The 18,822-nt window shown below is 52.0% G+C and overlaps 1 protein-coding gene across 2 annotated transcripts in view; it reads right to left on the reverse strand.

Annotated features, from left to right (window-relative positions):
- Window positions 1–18,822, reverse strand: part of LOC126994167 (uncharacterized) — a 53,375-nt gene that overhangs the window by 15,180 nt on the left and 19,373 nt on the right. Inside the window, exon 2 of one of the 2 annotated variants that reach the window (XM_050853417.1) lies at window positions 15,299–15,438. The exons of the other annotated variant lie outside the window; for it this stretch is intronic. Within the exon in view, the coding sequence (XP_050709374.1) occupies window positions 15,412–15,438 (27 nt within the window). The 3' untranslated portion in view covers window positions 15,299–15,411. Of the gene's footprint in view, window positions 1–15,298; window positions 15,439–18,822 lie in introns of those variants that run through there. 2 annotated transcript variants of the gene reach the window in all.

Raw genomic sequence — 18,822 nt, forward strand, 5'->3', positions numbered from 1 at the left:
GTGGCGGATGACTCGGTTTGAAAAGAAACTCCTTCCAATGTCTGTGTTACATCGACTCGACTGAATGGGTAAACCGTTATTTCTAGTTCTTGAGTTGGTTTGCAGTTCAAAGAATTTGGAGTAATCGACGTTATTGAACTTTTTTAGATACTTGAAGACTTGAATCATATCCCCTCGTAGGCGTCTTTTCTCCAATGTAAAGAGATTGAGTCGCTTGAGTCGTTCCTCGTACGGTTGAGCCCTTAAGGTTGGAATCATCTTTGTGGCGCGTCGTTGAATCCTTTCCAGTAAAGCAATGTCCTTTCTGTAATTGGGAGACCAGAACTGCACTGCATACTCGAGGTGCGGTCTTACCATGGAATTATACAAGGATAGCATCACGTCTGGTGTTTTACACTCGAAGTTTCTCGCTATGAACCCGAGCATAATGTCGGCCTTGTTGTATACTTTTTGACAGTGATTCGCGTGTTTAAGGTCACTGCTGATAGTGACTCCAAGATTCTTTTCCTCCTGCATCGCTTGCAGAGGTCTCCCATTCATGATGTATGTGTGGATTTTGGGACCCAATGTGCATGACTTTGCATTTGTCAACATTAAAAGACATTTGCCATTTTTCCGACCATTCGATAATGTGATTGAGGTCTTTCTGAATGATTTCGCAGTCGGTCTTTGTGAGGGCATCTCCACCCACCTTGGTGTCATCTGCAAATTTCGATATTGTGGATTTCAGTCCTGATTCTAGGTCATTGATATATATGATAAAGAGGATGGGTCCCAGCACTGACCCTTGAGGCACTCCACTAGTGACTGGTAGCCAATCGGAAGGCTGTCCGTTGAGTAGTACTCGTTGTTTTCTGTCGGTGAGCCAATCTCTTATCCACGCGATCAGATTGGCTCCGATGCCCGCCGAGTGCAGTTTCTTAAGGAGTCGCTCGTGCGGTACCTTGTCGAAGGCTTTCTGAAAGTCCAGGTATATAACATCACTGGGGATGTGGGCATCCCAGTTCTTATATATACCTTGGAAGAAGTCTAATAAATTCGTTAGGCAGGAGCGCTTGTTTCTGAAGCCATGCTGGGTGTCGGAGATTACATTATTGTTTTCTAGAAACTTAACAAGTTTATCTCTAATAATCTTTTCGAGTATTTTTCCTGCCACTGATGTCAAACTTATGGGCCTGTAGTTTAATGCAACGCTTTTGTCTCCTTAATTGAAAAACGGTGTTACGTTCGCCATCTTCCAGTCTTCCGGGACCTTGTTTAGTTGAACTGACCGGTTGAATATGGTAGTGAGTGGTTGAAGTATTTGTTGTTTAAGCTCTTAATAACCGCGGGGACAAACTGTCGGGTCCCATTGACTTGTTCGTGTCGAGTTTGTCCAAGTACTTTTTTACTTCTTGGTCGCATATTGAGTCAATTTCAAGCGGCGTGATCTCACTCGGCGGGGCAGGGCTCTCGGGAATGGTTTCGATGTCCTCGACTGTGAATACGGATGCGAAGTTACTGTTGAGGATTCTGGCCATCTGTTTACTGTCCTGAGTTACAGATCCAGTCTCGTCTGTCAGGGGACCAATATTGATTTTACTTTCTTTTTCGATCTTATGTACGTGAAGAATTTCTTGGAGTTAGTTTTGATTTCGCGCGCTATTTGCTTTTCATAGTTGCGTTTGCTACTCGAATAAGGCTGCGACAAGCTCTGAGGCTGTTGTGGTACTGTGTGCTGGCTTCGGCCGTAGCATTCTCTTTCATCAAATTATAATTCCTTTTTTAGGTTTACTGCCCTTTTATTTCTCTGGTCATCCACGGTGGATCTACGGCCCCATTTACTCGCCTGGATTTCGTAGGCACTGTAGCCTTCTACTTGCAACAGCTTATCTTTGAAGACGTTCCACGCGTTGTCGATTGTATTGTCGGTGATGCCAAGTTGGTCCCAGGTCGTAGGGGAAGCAGTGCACGGCTAAGTTGAAATTTCCTTTTTGTAATCTGGTATCACTGATGGATTATCTACGAGTTTGTGACATATGTTGATATTAAAACGGATTAAGTGGTGATCGCACCCATTAAGTTTCTCACCAACTGTACAGTCGCGAATGAGGTCGGGGTCGCTTACTAATACCAGATCCAGCAGATTGTTTTCTCTTGTTGGTTGAGTTACAACTTGAGTGAGGAACGAATCCTCCACCATTTCTAAAAGCCTGTTACCCTCTTGATCTCCAGTCATCAGTCCCCAGTCAATGTTAGGGCAATTAAAGTCCCCAATTATAATTGCTTCCTTGCTTTGTGTTAGAGAGTGAATCTCTTCGTAGAGGGCAGTGTCATCGGCTGCCTGTTGTTTCGGAGGCCTGTATACGGTTGCAAGTGTTAGTTTCTTGTTATTTGCGGTTATTTCCACATAGACAGAATCGTATTTCTCTGCGTCCTGTTTGTCTATTTTTATGGCAGGGAGTGTACTTTTTACGTAGCAAACTACTCCTCCTCCTTTCTTGTGCTTTCGACTTTTGTGGAAGCTTTCGTACCCAGGGAATGACATTTCGGATTCTAGATGGGTAGAGTTGGCCCAAGTCTCTGTGATGGCTACCACATCTGGTTTCTCTGTTGCAATATACGCCCTAATTTCGTCCTTTTTGGGTATTAAACTACGTGCATTTGTGTACATGATAGAAATGTGGCCGTGACGAGTTGTACCAGTTCGCTTGTCGGAGGCGTGGTTAGTTACACAGTTTCTTGTGGGTCGCACTGACGCTACGGGTTGGTTGATCAAGGGCTGCCTTTGCCCCGTCCTCGCCCGCCGTTTTTTGAAAGGCTTTTCGAAAAGCTTTTCACTGCCTCGTCCAGAAGCCTCCCGAATCCAAGATGGGAAAGTAGCAAAAGTGGGAGGGAAATGGGACGGGAGAAGGTGGAGAGGGAGGGGAAGGGGAAGCGTTGAAGGGAAAGGGATAAGACTGGGAAGGGAAGGGGAAGGTGGAGGAAGGTGGGGAGGGAGGGGAGGGTAAGGAGTGGGCGGGAAGGGAAGTGGTAAGCGCGGGGGAGGGACGGACGGAAGGAGAAGGAAGGCGTTACTGGAGGGACAGGTGGGGCGGGGAAGTGCTTAGCGGGGGATTAACGGAAGACAGGTGACGGGTCTGGGGATATGAGGAGCAAACTGGAGCTGGAGGTCACGAGGGGAATGAACAGGTGGGGAGGAGGAGAAGGAGGAGGAGGAGGAGGGGTAGTAGATTAAGGGAAGAGAGAGGGAGAGAAATAAATATGAGGGAGAAGGGAGGTATCAGAGAGAGGGAAGATCAACAGATGGATAGAACGAGGAGGAGGAGGAGGAGGAGGAGGAGGAGATAGGGAAGAGATAGAAGGAAGAAGGAAGGGTTAAAAGAGAGGGAAAAGACTGAATAGGTAAGAAAGAAGGAATAGGAGAAAGAGAAAGGGATAGGGAAGTGGATAGGAAGAAGAAGAATAGGAGGAGGAGATAGAGAGGAGTTGAAGGAAAGAGATCAGAGTTACAGGGGAGAGAGAGAGAGAGCGGACTGAATAGGCGACGGAGGAGGGAGAGGGGAGATCGGAAAAAGGGAGTAGGCTAAGGGAGAGAAGGGAGAGATCAAGGGTCACAAAGGGGGAACTAGAGGGGAGATGGGGGCGGAGTGGGGGGGGGGGCGAAGGGGTATCTGACGGCAGGATGAAAGGTCAGGAGTTGGTGGGAATCAGACTTTGGAATCAGACGGGATTAACTGCACTAGAGAGGGGGGGAGGGGAGAAGAAGAAAGAGGGAAGGGGAGAGGGGGGGTGAGGGGAGAAGAGAGGAAGAACAAGAGAAACATATGGATAGGAGAACGTAGGGAGGAGGAGAGGAAGGGGAAGAAGAGGAGGAAGAGGATAGGAAGAACAAGGGAAGGGGAACATTGGGGAAGGAAAGGGAACGGAGAAGAGGGTAAGGAAGAGTGGTAAGGAAGGGGAAGAGGAGGAAGAAGAGAAGAAAGAGGGAAATAGAAAACAATGTGGAAGGAGGAGGTGGAGGAAAGAAGAGGAAAGAGAAGAGGAGGAGAAGGAGAAAGGGAGCTAAACAATGTGGAAAGAGGAGGTGGAGGAAAGAAGAGGAAATAAAGAAGAGGAGGAAAATGAGGAGTGAGGGAACTTGAAGAACTGGAAGGGGGGAAAGGGGAGAAGGAAAGAGGGTGTGAGGGGGGAAGGGGGGGGCAAGAATCAGTGAGGGGCGAGCCAGGAAGTTGAAGCACACCGGGTGGTAGGCCAGAGGGGCGGAAGTCACTCGAGGGGGGTGGCGAAGGGTCGGGTTCGAAGGGGGGTACAACAGGCTGCCAGGGTCCACCGGTTCGCCAGCCAGGCACCAGGAAGGGTAAGTAACATGCGGGGTGCAGCTAACGACCACGAGGTGTACCGTTAACACACACACACACACACACACACACACACACACATGCATACACACAATAAAATAATAAATAACAAAAAAATAAACACTGAAACACACACATACTAACAAACACAATTCAAGGAGATTATATATAAGTAAGACTTCGCGTTTCCTTTTGTTAAATACGTAGCAAGAAGACAGACAGAGAAAGGAAGAAAGGAAGGAGGAGGAGGAGGAGGAGGAGGAGGAGGAGGAGGAAGAAAGCATAAGGAGGAGGAGGAGGAGGAGGAGGAGGAGACTAGTCGGTGGCGGTGATGAAGAAGAGTTGGAAGAGACAGAGAAGAAGGAAGAAGAAGAGGAAGAGGAAGAATAAAGAGGAAGTGAAAGACGAGCGAAGGAAGAGAAAGATACAGAGAAAAAGAAGAAGGAAACAAGAAAAAGATGACGACGACGAAGAAGAATTAGAAGAGAAGAAGAAGGAAGAGGAGAAAGGGGAATTGGAAGAACAGAAAGTAAGTGAAAGAAGAGGGAAGGGAAGAAAGGTAAGGATAGGAAAGATAGTGGTGGTTGCGGTAGTGGTGGTAGTGGTAGTGGTGGTGGTGATGGTGATGGTGGTGGTGCCTCTGTCAGTACCCGTCATAACATCACCTCCACGGGAAGTCTCGACAAAGTGGCGCTGTTTTATGCCTTTGTAATGTATCAAGAGGGAAGGAAGTGTTGAGGGAGGGAGAGAGAAAAATATAAAGGAGGAAGAGTGGAGGAGAGAGAGGGAGGGAAGGAGGAGGGAGGAAGGGAGGGAGTGGCGTGAAATGGTGTAAAGGAGAAGAAAAAGATGATGACGGAAGAGTTAGAAGAGGAAGGAAATGGAAGGATAAAGAGGAGATAAAAGAGGCAAGAGAGAGAGAGAGAGATACAGAGGAGAAGAAAGAACAAAAAAGATGATAACGACGAGGAAGACTTGGAAGATAAGAAGGAAGAGAAGGGAAAATGGAAAGACAAAATAGAAGCGAAGCAAGGGACAAGAGAAGTGAAGGGAAGGAAATCTATATATAGAGAAACTACAATGATCTCACACACACATTTCAGAGCTTTTTTTTTTACAGCAAAGGAGACAACACAAGGGCACAAAAAATGGAAACAACAATAAAAAAAAAGCCCGCTACTCGCTTACACACATACATCTGATAAGGCTTTCGTAGAGGATGTTGTGGTAGGCATTTCCACGGTGGGTAGTTTTATGAGCCAAGTGTTAATTTGACAAGGCTTCTGCACCGTGAACACGAAGAACACTCATGAGAACCCGACTGATGTCCTTTGTGGTCTTAGAAAATAGTTGTTATGAGCGTCGGAAGCATCTAAGAATTCGGGCTTTTAACGTCCATATTCTATCAACGTATCGGGCTCCCACTCCGGCTAATTCCTAAGGCCACAGGGAAGATTAACCAGGTTTTAATGGGTGTTTTTTCCTCTCATGATACAGAAGTCGTGTAAAACTATCACTAGGATCATAAAACACACCAGCAATTTCTACGCGAGGCTTCTCAAACAGGCGAACTGACGTGCCGATACTTTTAAAAATACGCGACTAAGAACATCCATTGTAGACAGAGGGACGACCGATCACGAACACCAAGGCAGTGGGTGTGGGTGTGGGTGTGGGTGTGGGTGTATGCAGGTCTCTACGCATAAAGGTTAAGCCAGAAGTGAAAGCAGAAGTACACGACGCCCAGACCAAAGGGTGGGGAGCGAGTTTGGTGGTGGTGGTGGTGGTGGTGGAGCAAGGTGGAGGCGGCGGTAGTGAGGCGAGACAAGAGAGATTGTGAGGCAAGGAAGCGAGCCGAGGAGCGCAGCCAGGCCTGAACACCCACTCCGTCACAGCGGCACGGAGCAGCGTCACGTCGCCGACCATGTTAACGGCACGATCACCGACCACCACCGGCAGCAGCGAAGGGGAGAAAGAAGGCCAGCGGGCAGGGAGGGGGAGGAGGAGGAGGAGGAGGAGGGGTGATTGGGAGGAGGGAGACAGTACGGGCGGGTGTAGGTGACCGGCAGGCAAGTTGATGACGGCGAGATTAAAGCCTAAAGGGGCGGTAGTAAATTGTACTGACAGGAGTGGTGGTGTTGTTGTGTCGGTGTTGTGATGACGGCGAGGGAGTGGCGGCGGTGGAGTGGCGGTGGTGGTGGTGTTAAAGCCGCCGCTGGGGCTGGTGTTGTGGTGGAGGCGGTGGTCGTGGCTGTGAGGGCGGGGGTGGGGCAAGGGCAGGGGTAGCAGCAGCGCCTGGCGGGGTCGACCTCACCAAGGCGGGCGGCAGCGGGGCGTGGTGGGCCGTGATCCGTTAAACCACCCACTTATCCCCCTCACCCGCGGCCCGTCTGCTCCGCCTGCCCCCGTCCTGCCACTCTGTCCCTGGTTTGGGGGTGGTGGGGGGGACGGGGGGTCGCTCGGGGGCCTGGCGCGGGTGGAAGCAGCGGGTGGCGGGGGCTGCGGCGAGGACCGGCACTCATAACCCGAGGCGGCACGCGGCTGATGGGGGTCTGCCATCACAAAGTGCCGGCAAGTGCGGTGCCTCGGGCGGCGAACACCTGCGGTTACATCTTGGGTGATATTTATGTTCACTTTTATTGACCTGGCCGCCTCCTCCAGCCGGTATGCTCCATAATAATACTCGCAGCTGTCATCCCACTAATACTGGCCAGCTGCCCGGTACAGTTCACTGGTGGTAAAACCTCTTTTATGGCTCTCTCGAGACCGGCCGGACCTCTTTTAGTCGCCGTGGAAATTCTGCTCACAATTAGGACCTTGTATACTGAAAACACTATTCATGGCCCGCGAGAGGAGGAGTCAACGAGGCCACAGGTTCGCTCAGGGAGTCCTCTGGCGACGCGGATGATCGTGACTGGATTTTTATCAGCTTAGGCGCGTCGTATATAGAGAGGCGTGCTGCTTGTCATCCCCCTCGCCGCGCCAAGGCTGGGAGTGGGGACGAGGGTTCTGGGGCCGATTACACCAGCAGCGAGGGTTTGGCGCGCCCACAATCATCGCGGGCTGCAGGATGTACTACAAGATTAATCTGGATGAAAGTGAGGTCGGTGCAGCAGACCCCACGCCGCGGAGGGAGGGCGGCGCCGCGTGAGCATTGCCGCATGTTCCACGCCAGCGGGGCGGAGACGGCGGCAGCGGCGGCGGCGACCTCCCCACTACCACCAACCACTGCGTCATCGCCCTCCACATTCTTGTTCGCCCCATGCCATTCCCTCGCCTCCACTTGAGAACTGTAAATACGTCCACGATTGCCCCCCTTCTAGTTTACAGCCGTCACTTAACCTTACACCTGCATGCTTCCCTCCCTCCCCTCTCCCCTCTCCCCTCACTTTACACACCCTTCCTGGACCCCTCTCCACTTCACCCCATTCTTTATACACCCTTCCTGAACCCCTACCACCCTTCTTTCACTCCTCTCTTTACACACCCTCCGCCCAACCACATCCTTCCTGCACCTCCCCCACCCTACCACATCCTTCCTGAACCCCTCTTAACCTCGCTTCACCCCTCTCTTACACATCCGTCCTGCACCCTCCACAACACATGTCCACAAGGCACCATGTTATAGTCTAACCTCCTGACACATCCCACCCGTCTGTCTCTCCTTACACCTCTCCTCTCCCTCTTCTCCTCACAAGGCTACGCACACTTCACAAATCACAGCCCTTCCACTCCACTCCACCCCTCCTTCACCCACTTCCCTCCACACACGCCCACACGTCCACAGGTCAGCATATACCTCCATACCTGTCCACACCTTCCCCTTCAGCCCTTACACGCATTAACACTTCCACTCCTCTATCCATACATGTCCTGACACTCTTCCACTCCCCCACCCTCCTCCCTCCTACCCTGCCCTCCACACGAGTCCACACAAGGGAGAACACGCACACTTACGCATTCTTCCACCTCTTCCCGACTCTTATTCCTCCACCCCTGACTAGTCTCTCCACCTCGTCTCTTCCCTCCTTCCCATTCTTCCACATAAGGGAGAGCATAGTCTCTTACATACGCATCCACTTCTCCCTACTCTTACTCCTCCACCTCCACTCTTCTCCCCTTCCCTTCCTCTCCTCCTTATTACTCTCCAATCCTCCGTCCAACCGTTTCCTCCACTAAAGTCCACACACACACACCCTCCACCTCCCCTTACTCTTCCTCTTCCACCCCTACGCTTCCCTCCTTCCCTTACTCTCCTCCACCTCTCCCTACTCTTACCTCCTTCCCTTCCTCTCCTCCACTAAAGCCCTCCCCCCTACATACACCCATCCACCTCTCCCTACTCTTTACCCCCTCCACCTCCACGCTTCCCTCCTTCCCTGCCTCTCTTTCGTAGGTCCGCACGAGTGAGTCAGTGCCAGGTGCCAGGTGCTGCCTTGGCCCGGACACCTGGACACAACACGACACCCCCACCACCGCACGATGCCGCGCCCCCAAGTGACACCGACACGATAGGCTATATACACCCCCTCCCCCTCCCCCTCACCTTCCCCCTCACCCTCGCCAGCCAGTCATCAGGCAGCCTCGACCCTCCACGTCACCCTCCCTCGACGCTGGCCACACAAGTTTGATGATGTGTCCCCAACTCTCTCTCTCTCTCTCTCTCTCTCTCTCTCTCTCTCTCTCTCTCTCTCTCTCTCTCTCTCTCTCCAAGGTTCACGACGTAAATCTACCTACCTACCTACCTGCCTGACTACCTCATACACACACACACACACACACACACACACACACACACACACACACACACACACACACACACACGAACATACCACCTTGCATTCTTTTCATCTCACATAATCCTATACTCGCTTTCTAATCAGTTCTTTTATACTATATTATTATTTTTATTTTATTTTATATCAGAAATATGAAGCAGAAGTTAAGTTCAGTTCAACCTAACCCAGTCCATCCCTAACCCAGTCAAGCCCAACCTCAACCCATCCTACTTCAGCCCATCCCTAACCCAAGGCCGCCAGCCCAGTCCATCCTTGCATACTTCAGCGGCGTTCCACAGCAGGCGTTCCCTCGTCTGGCGCCTATCTGTCAGTGGTCTCGCCGAAGCCTGCCTCCGTGGGCCCTCAATACCGCCGGGGGATTTACGCCAGTCTTCCTCGCTCCCTGCTCGCTCCTTCCCTCCCTCCCTTTCTCTCATCTCTCCTCCTCCTGTGTGTGTGTGTGTGTGTGTGTGTGTGTGTGTGTGTGTGTGTGTGTGTGTGTGTGTGTGTGTGTGTGTGTGAGAGTGTGTGTGTGTGTGTGTGTGTGCCGCCCCGCCACTGTGGCACCTCAGGCCTTTCTTCCTCCTGTCACTTCAAGCTTTCCTGGCACTCTAACCGCCAGCCTGTCTCACACACACACACACACACACACACACACACACACACACACACACACACACACACCGTGACACACGTAGTCTTGCTCGGCTCTTTAATGCCTCTGTCTCTCCTCCTCCTCCTCCTCTTTATTCTCCTCCTCCTTCGCTCAGATACTTCCGTCACCGCTGCTAAAATAACCTCCAGTGTTGCGTTTTACTGCTTCTCGTCTGGGGGGCCTCCACACACACACACACACACACACACACACACACACACACACACACACACACACACACACACGCCTCCACACCACCGACCGAGACCGACACGCTGATAAGTCAATCTCCTTGGGGTGGGCGAGAACTGTGCCGATCTTACAGTAATCCCCCGCCGCCCACCCTTCCTCTCCCCGCCGGCCGCCCGCCCCCTCGCCGCCTAGACACAATAGAACGCTTTCATCGGTACCGCCACTCGCCTCACTCCTCTCTCTCCACCCCGTCACACATCCTCCTCCCAGCATGCGGTGCGGGGTGCGTGACCTGCGGGTAAGCCTGTGAGTATGAGGGAACGCGAGTGTGATACGGAGTGCGTCAGACCCACCTGCCGCAGCCCGCCCAGCCAGCCAGTCATCCAGTCAGCCAGCCGCCGCACCCCCTCCCTCACTCTTCCTCCCTTCCTGCCTTGCCTGCCCACTACCTCAACCTAGTCCTCTCCTCCTCGTCCTTGTCTTCTCGTTCTTCAGGCACCTCCACCTTCTCTCATCCCTCTTCCCTCACCATCCACCCCCCTCCTCCTCCCTCCGACATCACCACCTCCACCGCCCACCTCAACAGTTTTGCTGCCGCCCTGTCGTCGTCGCTCTTCCCTCCTCCTCAAGGCTTTCTGGACGGCCTCTCAACACGTTTCACAGAGATCTTTACCAAGGATCTTAACCACCTCACTCCGACTGACAGGACCGCAGCTACCCGGCCCTCAATAAAAGATGTACTAAGGCAAATAACATCGAAGTAAATACCACAATATTAGATGTTTAATGTTTGAAAAAGCACATGTGACTTTAACCGTAACCACCTCACTCCGACTGACAGGATTGCGACCAGCCAGCCAACCCTCAATAAAAGATGTACAAAGATAGATAACAAAATACACTCCACAATAAAAGTTTATAAAGCACACTTGACTCGGGAAAATGATACTGCATGTCAGGAAAGATTAGCTGTGAGGGAGGAGGAAAAGATAGAGAAGGAAGGGGTGGTGTAGCAAAACATATAACAGCAATATAAATACCACATTGAAAGAGGCTTACTGTTTCAAGAAGCGTACTTTACTTACCGAAATCTTACCGTGTGTAGGAAAACATTAGTTACAAGGGAGGAAGCAAGAGACAGAGAAGGAGGAAGAGGGAGTACACGAGAAAGCAGAAAGAACATATGGTTGGGTAGGGAAGGTTGTTACAAGGGAGGAAGGAAGAGATAGTATGGGTAGGGTATACGTTAGTTACAAGGGAAAAAGGAAGAGACAGAGAAGGAGGAATAAGTAATACACGAGAAAGCAGAAAGAACAGTATGGTTGAGTAGGGAAAAAGTTAAATACAAGGAGGTGGAAGAGGAGGAGGAGGAGGAGGAGGAGAGGTAGTACACGAGGAGGTAGAAAGAACATTATGGTCAGTCCCTTGAACGTCACATCTCCCATCCTTTCATCGCTTCCTCTGGTTCCTCTCCTCGCCGACCAGACCAGCAGGAGGACCAGCAGCCAGGGAAGACGGGACGGGATGCGGCAAAAATCAAGGCAGGCCGGGTGCATCAAAGCCTCCCTCCCTCTCGTTCCTCGTCCCTCCTGCCGCTCCCTCCGCCCACCTCCCGCCCCTCGCCGCCGCCCGCCCCGCCATAACCATCCCCGGAATACTAACAACCACCATCAACAACTGGCCTAATCCGGGCGGGCCGCAGCAGTGGTGGTGGTCGCGGCGGTGGTGGTCGTGGTGATGTTGGTGGTGGGCCGCGCCTCCACGACCACCGCTACCACCTGAACGTTCGCGGCAAGTGTCACCGTTCCACGCACGCACGCACACACACACACACACACACCCTTGCTTCACCAGTATATATAAGCACTTCCCGCGGTTCCTAAAAGCGGCATACATACATACATTTAGCTTTACGCGCAAGAGACACGCAGTCAGTTCCGTGTCCTTTTACACCAGCCCAAGCGAGCCCCGAGCACCCGAACACCCGCGCTGAACCACGCCAGGTCCCCCTCCCCAATCCCCTCCCTTCCACCGGTCATGTCCCGCAGGCAGTGAACGTGGCACGAGAGGGGGCGGCAAGAGCACGGTCGGCAGCGTCATCATGAGCCTGAGTCACACAGAAGCAGCAGCAGTAGAAGGAGGAGGAGGAGGAGGAGGAGCAATGCGGATATGTGAAAGCTTCTGTGTGTTACGGAGAAAATGAACTTGGCGGCGCTAAGAACGATACGCCACTCTGTGTTGATGTGGAAGGAGAGAGGAGAAAAATAGCGAGAGGGAGAGAAGGCGGTGTATGGGGAGTGAGGAAGAAGGTAGTAAGAATGGGGGGAGGAAGGGAGAGGAACAGAAGGAGGGAGAAAGCAATGTGCAGGGAGGATGGGAGAGGAAAGGTGGGAGATTAAAGGCAGCAGGAGTATGAGAAAGGGAGAGGAACAGAGGGAGGGAGAAGCCAGTAAGATAGTGGAAAATGTGTGTGCGTATGTGTGTGTGAGAAGGGTGTGGATAGTGGAAAGGAAAGTGGCGCAGGGACGTGAGGTAACAGAAGTGACTCGTGGAGGTGGAGGTGGTGGGGGTGGTGGTGAGACGAGGAAGGTGGTTGGGTGTGGAGGTGAGTGGGTGGGGTGGGTGGTGATGTCTGTCTGTATGCGGGTGTTGGGGGAAGGGAGGTGAGGGGTGGTGATGTGGGTGAGTGGGTGTTAGCTGGGTGAACGCCATGAAAAACACCTCACATCCCTTGTTCCTCCGTCCTCTCTCCCTCCTCCTCCTCTCTTCTTGGTGTTATCGTGATGTCAGATGGTGGCGGTGGTGATGGTCGGGTGAGGGTGGCGGGAGGTGGTGGTGAGTCCGAGCCTGTCCCGTTTACCTAACCTTCTACAGTCTCTCTCTCTTTGTATCCTTCACCTCCAAGCCCTCACGCACCTCTATCAATGCCTCCATCGCCACTTTAGCTGTCCGTTCACCCATACACTAACTCCCGCGGCCTCTCCCTCCCTCGTCTTCTTTGTTGCAGCCGTTTGTTCGACATTTCCTATTCTCCGGTGACATATTTGCGTCATCTGTTATTCAAATGCCTTTACCGAGTCTGTGCGCCGTGCAACACATGGCCAAGCAAAGCCTCACCTCAGCCACTACGCCACAGTCCCCTTGTTGACAGCCAGCCAGCCAGCCAGTCAACCCAGTTTCCCTCCTCCTCCTCCCTCTTGCCTCCCCTGCTCCCGCCTCCATACTCGTCCCATCGCCCATATCCGTAACGTAACGCTCAGGCCGCCCTAGAGCACTCACCCTCGACCGGCCCCTTGCCCTAAAAAGCTGCTGCTCCCCGCCAGGAAACGGCCATCGATAACAGGGGTTATCGGGCCCCGGCCAGTCCTCGCTCGCTGATGTCACCCGATCAAGGTCGCCAGCCGTCACTGCGGCCAACTGCTCCCCCGTCAAGCCTCGCACGGCACGGCACGCCGCACTCCGCCTCCCCGTCTGCGGCTCGGCCTTTTGAGTGAACTAATATGTTTAGAGCGTCTCCCAGATATTTCGGGGCTGTCGTCTTTAACAGCTGAGGGGCGGTGCGTAGATGTGGCTTCATTTGAGCCCGGATATAGTAATGCGTTAGTGGCGTGTAATAACGGTGGGGGACACACACACACACACACACACACACACATCCTCGCGCTTTTTACGGCCGTGTTGTGAAATCATTACATCGCTGAAGCAATATGGAAGTGAAATTCTGGAGCTCGCGGCGAGAACACGCTTCATAAATATCGCGCAAGAGTGCGAGTGTTCGACAGAAAGAAACCGTTTTCCGCGCGAAGGGCGAATCAGCCGTGAAAGGAGCTAATAATATCATTACAGTCCAGCGGCTTATATGACACTCTTACACGGGACGAATTTATGTCGCAACGACCTGGGGGTGAGCGAGCGAGGGAGGCTGCGTCAGTAACGGCGTGCGGGCGGGCAGCCTTGATCTCCGGCTGAGAGGGGCTGGCTGGGGCAGGTGGCGCCGCTGAGAGGCCGCCTCCACCACCACACACACAGCCTTGCCACCACAACAACCTCCCCTCCTCCCCTGAGCCTCCCCGCCCGCCTCCACAAATGCGGTCCGTGTTGACAGCGGGACTGCATTATATCTCCCAGAAATTCGCCATTCATCTTCCGGGACGGCAGGGGCTTGTCTCGCAGCGGGCAGCGGGGCGTTTCGGGCCCACCCAGGCACGCGTGAACCCCGGACGGCAACACAGCACCAGCGGCGACGACCCTTGAGAAGCCAATAATGCCAACCTCCGCAGGCGAGCTAGGGCGGCACCACCACACCAGGCAAATGCCGATAAAAATAAAAATTGTTAGCCTGGCTTTTCCGACGAGCTGATTCCTGGTATCCGGCGGTGTGGCTTGCTCTACTGGTCCCCTGCCTCCACCTACCCTTCCACCGGCTCCCGCACCGCCAGCCTCACTATTTCATGCCGCTGGTGTGTGAAAACATTGAAAACCTGAAGACAACCGCAGACATTCTTTCTCCCGCATGAATATACGTCAGTGGCCGTCACCGTGAAACACACCGCCGCTCGACGAGTCCCTCGCGGCCTTCCTTTGTTACAGTGTAGGGCGTTGTGTGTGTCTGTCACCCTCCCCCGCTCCTAAACGCCCCTCGGCTTTCCCCTTCAGTTGGTGTAGGCGGGCGAGCACAAGGCCATCTATGTGTTGTGTGCTCCCTAACGCCGCCTGCCTCTCCCTCCCTCCCTCCCTTGGCCCTTCCCTTGCCTCAACCCCGCAGCTCAGCGGCGTTACCATCCTCCTCCTCCTCCTCCTCCTCCCTGCGTCTCCCTCTCCCTCTCGGCTCTCCCAAATCACCCTTCCCAGCCCTGCCTCTCCCTCCCTCCCAGCCCGGCTACAGGCTATCCATCGCACGAAGGGAACATGGGTCTGGGTGGGCTTTTAGGCTTTATTTCTACCTTTCTCAGCACACACACACACACACACACACACATACATACACACACACACACCGCTTCTGTCCCACTGCGTCGTGTTTATCTCGGTCGCGACACTCAACGACTTGACACCCCTTCGTCGTCCCCTCCATCCTCTGATCTAGGCGTGATCCCTCCCTCCTTCCCTCTCTCCCTTCCTCTCTCCCTCTCTCTCCCCCCCTTCTGAGGACGAGGCCTGGAATGGGGCGCGCACTGGAGGGTCGTGATTGTGTCCTGAAGCTCAAAGTGTGGCGGCAGAGAGAGAGAGAGAGAGAGAGAGAGAGAGAGAGAGAGAGAGAGAGAGAGAGAGAGAGAGAGAGAGAGAGAAGGGGGGGGGTCACTAATACATACATACACAGACTTCTTGCATCATCGTTGCTTCCAATAATAACAATAAGAATAAAAATAGCCTCGTAAGGGGTCCGTGTGGTCTGGATATCTATGCAAATCTATGTAAATCTCTCTGATAGGTAGGTACTCACATGTCACGTGTTCTGTACAGCGAAACTCACCTGCAAGAAGAATGGGAAAACAAGGTTAGTAGAATAATAATAATGATAATAATAATAATAATAATAATAATAATAATAATAATAATAATAATAATAATAATAATAATAACAATACTACTACTACTACTACTACTACTACTACTACTACTAATAATAATAATAATAATAATAATAATAATAATAAATGTTTAAAATACGAATATACACTAAAATAAAAACATAAAACAAACAAATAATTAACAAATGCACGACAGAATGTTCAATAATTTCTAAAAACAAAAACAAAAGAAAAGAAAGAAAAAAAAGAGCCGCAAAATAGCAAAATAAGTAAGTAACCAACCAACATCTGTAAATATTATTATGCTTATATACATACACTTAGATGACTCTCAAAAGATAATTCTCTCTCTCTCTCTCTCTCTCTCTCTCTCTCTCTCTCTCTCTCTCTCTCTCTCTCTGCCGATGTCCCCAATAATTATGTTTCTCGCGCGCCCTTGCCACACTAATGCAATAATCTACATATCACATTACACGATTTCCATTGCTCGCCACACGCATGCATCTACCCGCCTGTTTGCAAGAGGGAGCATGTTTTTGTAATGTAGGGGAGGGGAAGGGGGGAGGTGGCAGAGGAGTGGGGAGGGAAGGGTGAGGAAAGAGAAAGGGGAGGTGGAGAGCCTGTGTGATGGGAAGGGGGAGACGGAAGGAGGGTTGGGGTGAGAAGGGGAAGGGGAAGGAAGGGATGAGGAGGGGAAGAGGGAGGGTTTTGGAAGGGGAGGGAATATGGAATGAGAAGGGGAAGGGGTAGCAAGGGGGTGTGGGGTGAGAAGGGGAAGGGGTGGGTGGGATGAGAAGGGAAGAAGGGGGAAGGGAGTTACATACATATGCTTTGAGAGAGGGAAGGGAGAGGGGGAGAGGGGATGAGGTCGGTGTGAAAAAAAAAGGGGGGGGGTGGTCTGTGTGAGGGGGGTCGTTTTCCCTTATACTGTCCTCCTACTCCTCCTCCTTCTCTATCGTGTCACTTTGTCTCCCCTCTCTCTCCCCCTCCCTTCCCTTCCTCCCCCCTTCAGGAGTCTCTACCTGCGTGTAGCTCCAAAGCATTCCCTCTTATCTCCCCGACAGCTGCCACTGCGACTGTGTAACTTCCCTCTCTCTCTCTCTCTCTCTCTCTCTCTCTCTCTCTCTCTCTCTCTCTCCTCTTTCTTCTCCTCTTTCTCTTCTTTTCTTCGATCCCGTTCAAGTATATTCGGTTTATTATTTTTTTTCTTTTTTTTTCTTCTCTACGCTCGTTTCCCACCAGCTCCTGTTTTCCATAATGACGCAGGTGAGCTAAAAACACATTAATTCGCCCGTTCGTCAGCGTATATTATCACCTCCTCCTTCTTCTCCTCCTTCCCTCTTGATGGTAAGGTTGGAATTCTCAGACGCTTCAACATCTCACATCAACTATAACCAAAGACTGGAAAGGAGATCAATCGGGTTCTCATGAGTGTCCTTTTCAAGTTCACGGTACAGAGGAAGGGTCAGACTACCACCAGGGTCATAATACTACTCCTGGAAATGCTCCAAACTCCTACGAAAGCCTTGTCAATTATGTGTGAGTGCTTGAGCGCCGAAATGTTTTAAGAATACGACCCTTGTGCCTATAGGTCAGTTGATTGTCACTTCTTTGTACGTCTTTGCTTCGCTCGCTTCACGTTTGTCATCTCTCTGTTCTTAGTCTGTCCTTCCTACCTCCATTCATCCTTCCTTTCTCTTGTCTGTTCCTAATCAAGCTCTTTTTAGTCTTATTTCCTTTACCCTTCTTATATTCCTGCTTTCTATCCCTACCTTTCCTCTTTTCTTTCTCCATTCCCTTCCTTTTTGTCTTACTTATTCACTACCGTAATTATATTCCTCCCTTATTCCTTCCCTTCATCCCTATTTGATATTCCTACCTGAACCTTCTACCCTTCATTTACTTCCCTTCTGTCTTCCAACCTTCCTTTCCTTCCCCTCTATCTTGCTCACTCCCTTTCCGATCTCACTCCTTTCCATCCCTTTCTGTCTCACTCCCTCACTCCCGTCTCATTCTCACACCCCTCCTTCCCTTCTGTCTCTCTCACTCACTCACTCCCAGCCGTCTCTCTCCCTTTCCTTCCCCTCTCGCAAGGCAGCCGACCTCACCTCTCACACGGAGCCACCACGTCGGGACTGGCGTGATCGACCATTATAGTTGTGGGGCGGAATTATAGGTCGCTCCGGCTGCTCCTTTAACTTCCCTTCCCCTGCCGCTCGTCTGCCAGCCCGTTCACCCGCCCTCACGTCGCCGTCCGCCGTCACCTCCTCCTCCCTCTGCCGCCACGCTGACACCACGCCTTTACTTCCCTAATCCGCTCCCACTCAGTGTACTCTACTCTCATACACCTCCGCGGCTCCTTCCCCCTCCTCCTCTCTCCCTCCTGTACCTCTTGCTCCGACCCGACCCTCTCCCCTTCCTGTACCTCCTTCGTCTTTGTTCCATCAGCCCAGGCCAACCAGCAGCCCCTGACACACACTCTCCCTGCCTCTTCACTCTACAGTACTTCGTTGTTCCCCCTTTTCAGCCTCCAGGTCTCTCTCCCTTCCTCTCCCTCTCACTGATTTACCCTCTCCTTCCCTTCCCTTCATCCTCGTCCTCTCTCGACCTCTTCTCCTCCACCACCACCATCTCCTTCCTCACCAGAAGCCCTGAAGCTGGCGGCCATTATTCGGCGAGAGGTGGTGGCTGGTTGAGGGGTTGAGGTGGAGGGTTAGGGGGGCTTGAAGGGGGGAGGTGGTGCTGGCTGGCCACTGCTTCCCTGCGTCAGGAGTGCGGGGTCGCGGCAGGCTCATCCATCACACTAACGAACACCACACCGGGGCAGCGCATACACCACCTCCGCCTCCGCTCCCTCACTCATCATCCCCCGACTTGCCTCCTCCTCCTCCTCCTCCTCCTCCTCCTCCTCCTCGTCCTGGTTGCTCTTGTTCCCTCCTGTTCGCTCCTGCCTATCATACAGTTCTCACTCTCTCTGTCTCTGTCTGTCTGTCTTTCCACTCCTCCTTGTCTGTCTGTTGTTGTGTTCTTGTTTCCTCTTGTTCTAATATTCTTGTTCTCGCCTCCTTTAACTGTCTGACCTAATGTTTTTTTTCTTTTCCTTCTCTTCTCGTCCTCTTTCTCTCCCATTTTCTCTTCTACTGTTTTATTCCTCATCCTCGTCTTCCTCTTTCTTCTTCTGTTTGTTCTCTTTCTCCTTCTCTCCTTCTCTTTCTACTGTTCTTTTTCCGTTCTTTTTCGTCCCTTCTTTTATTTTTCTCCCTGGTTCTCGTTCTTCTCTTCCTCCTCTCCCTCTCGTTCTCTTCCTCTCCCTCCCTGTTACCCTT

Source organism: Eriocheir sinensis, unplaced genomic scaffold (genome assembly GCF_024679095.1).
Source record: "Eriocheir sinensis breed Jianghai 21 unplaced genomic scaffold, ASM2467909v1 Scaffold734, whole genome shotgun sequence".
Lineage (NCBI taxonomy): Eukaryota > Metazoa > Arthropoda > Malacostraca > Decapoda > Varunidae > Eriocheir > Eriocheir sinensis.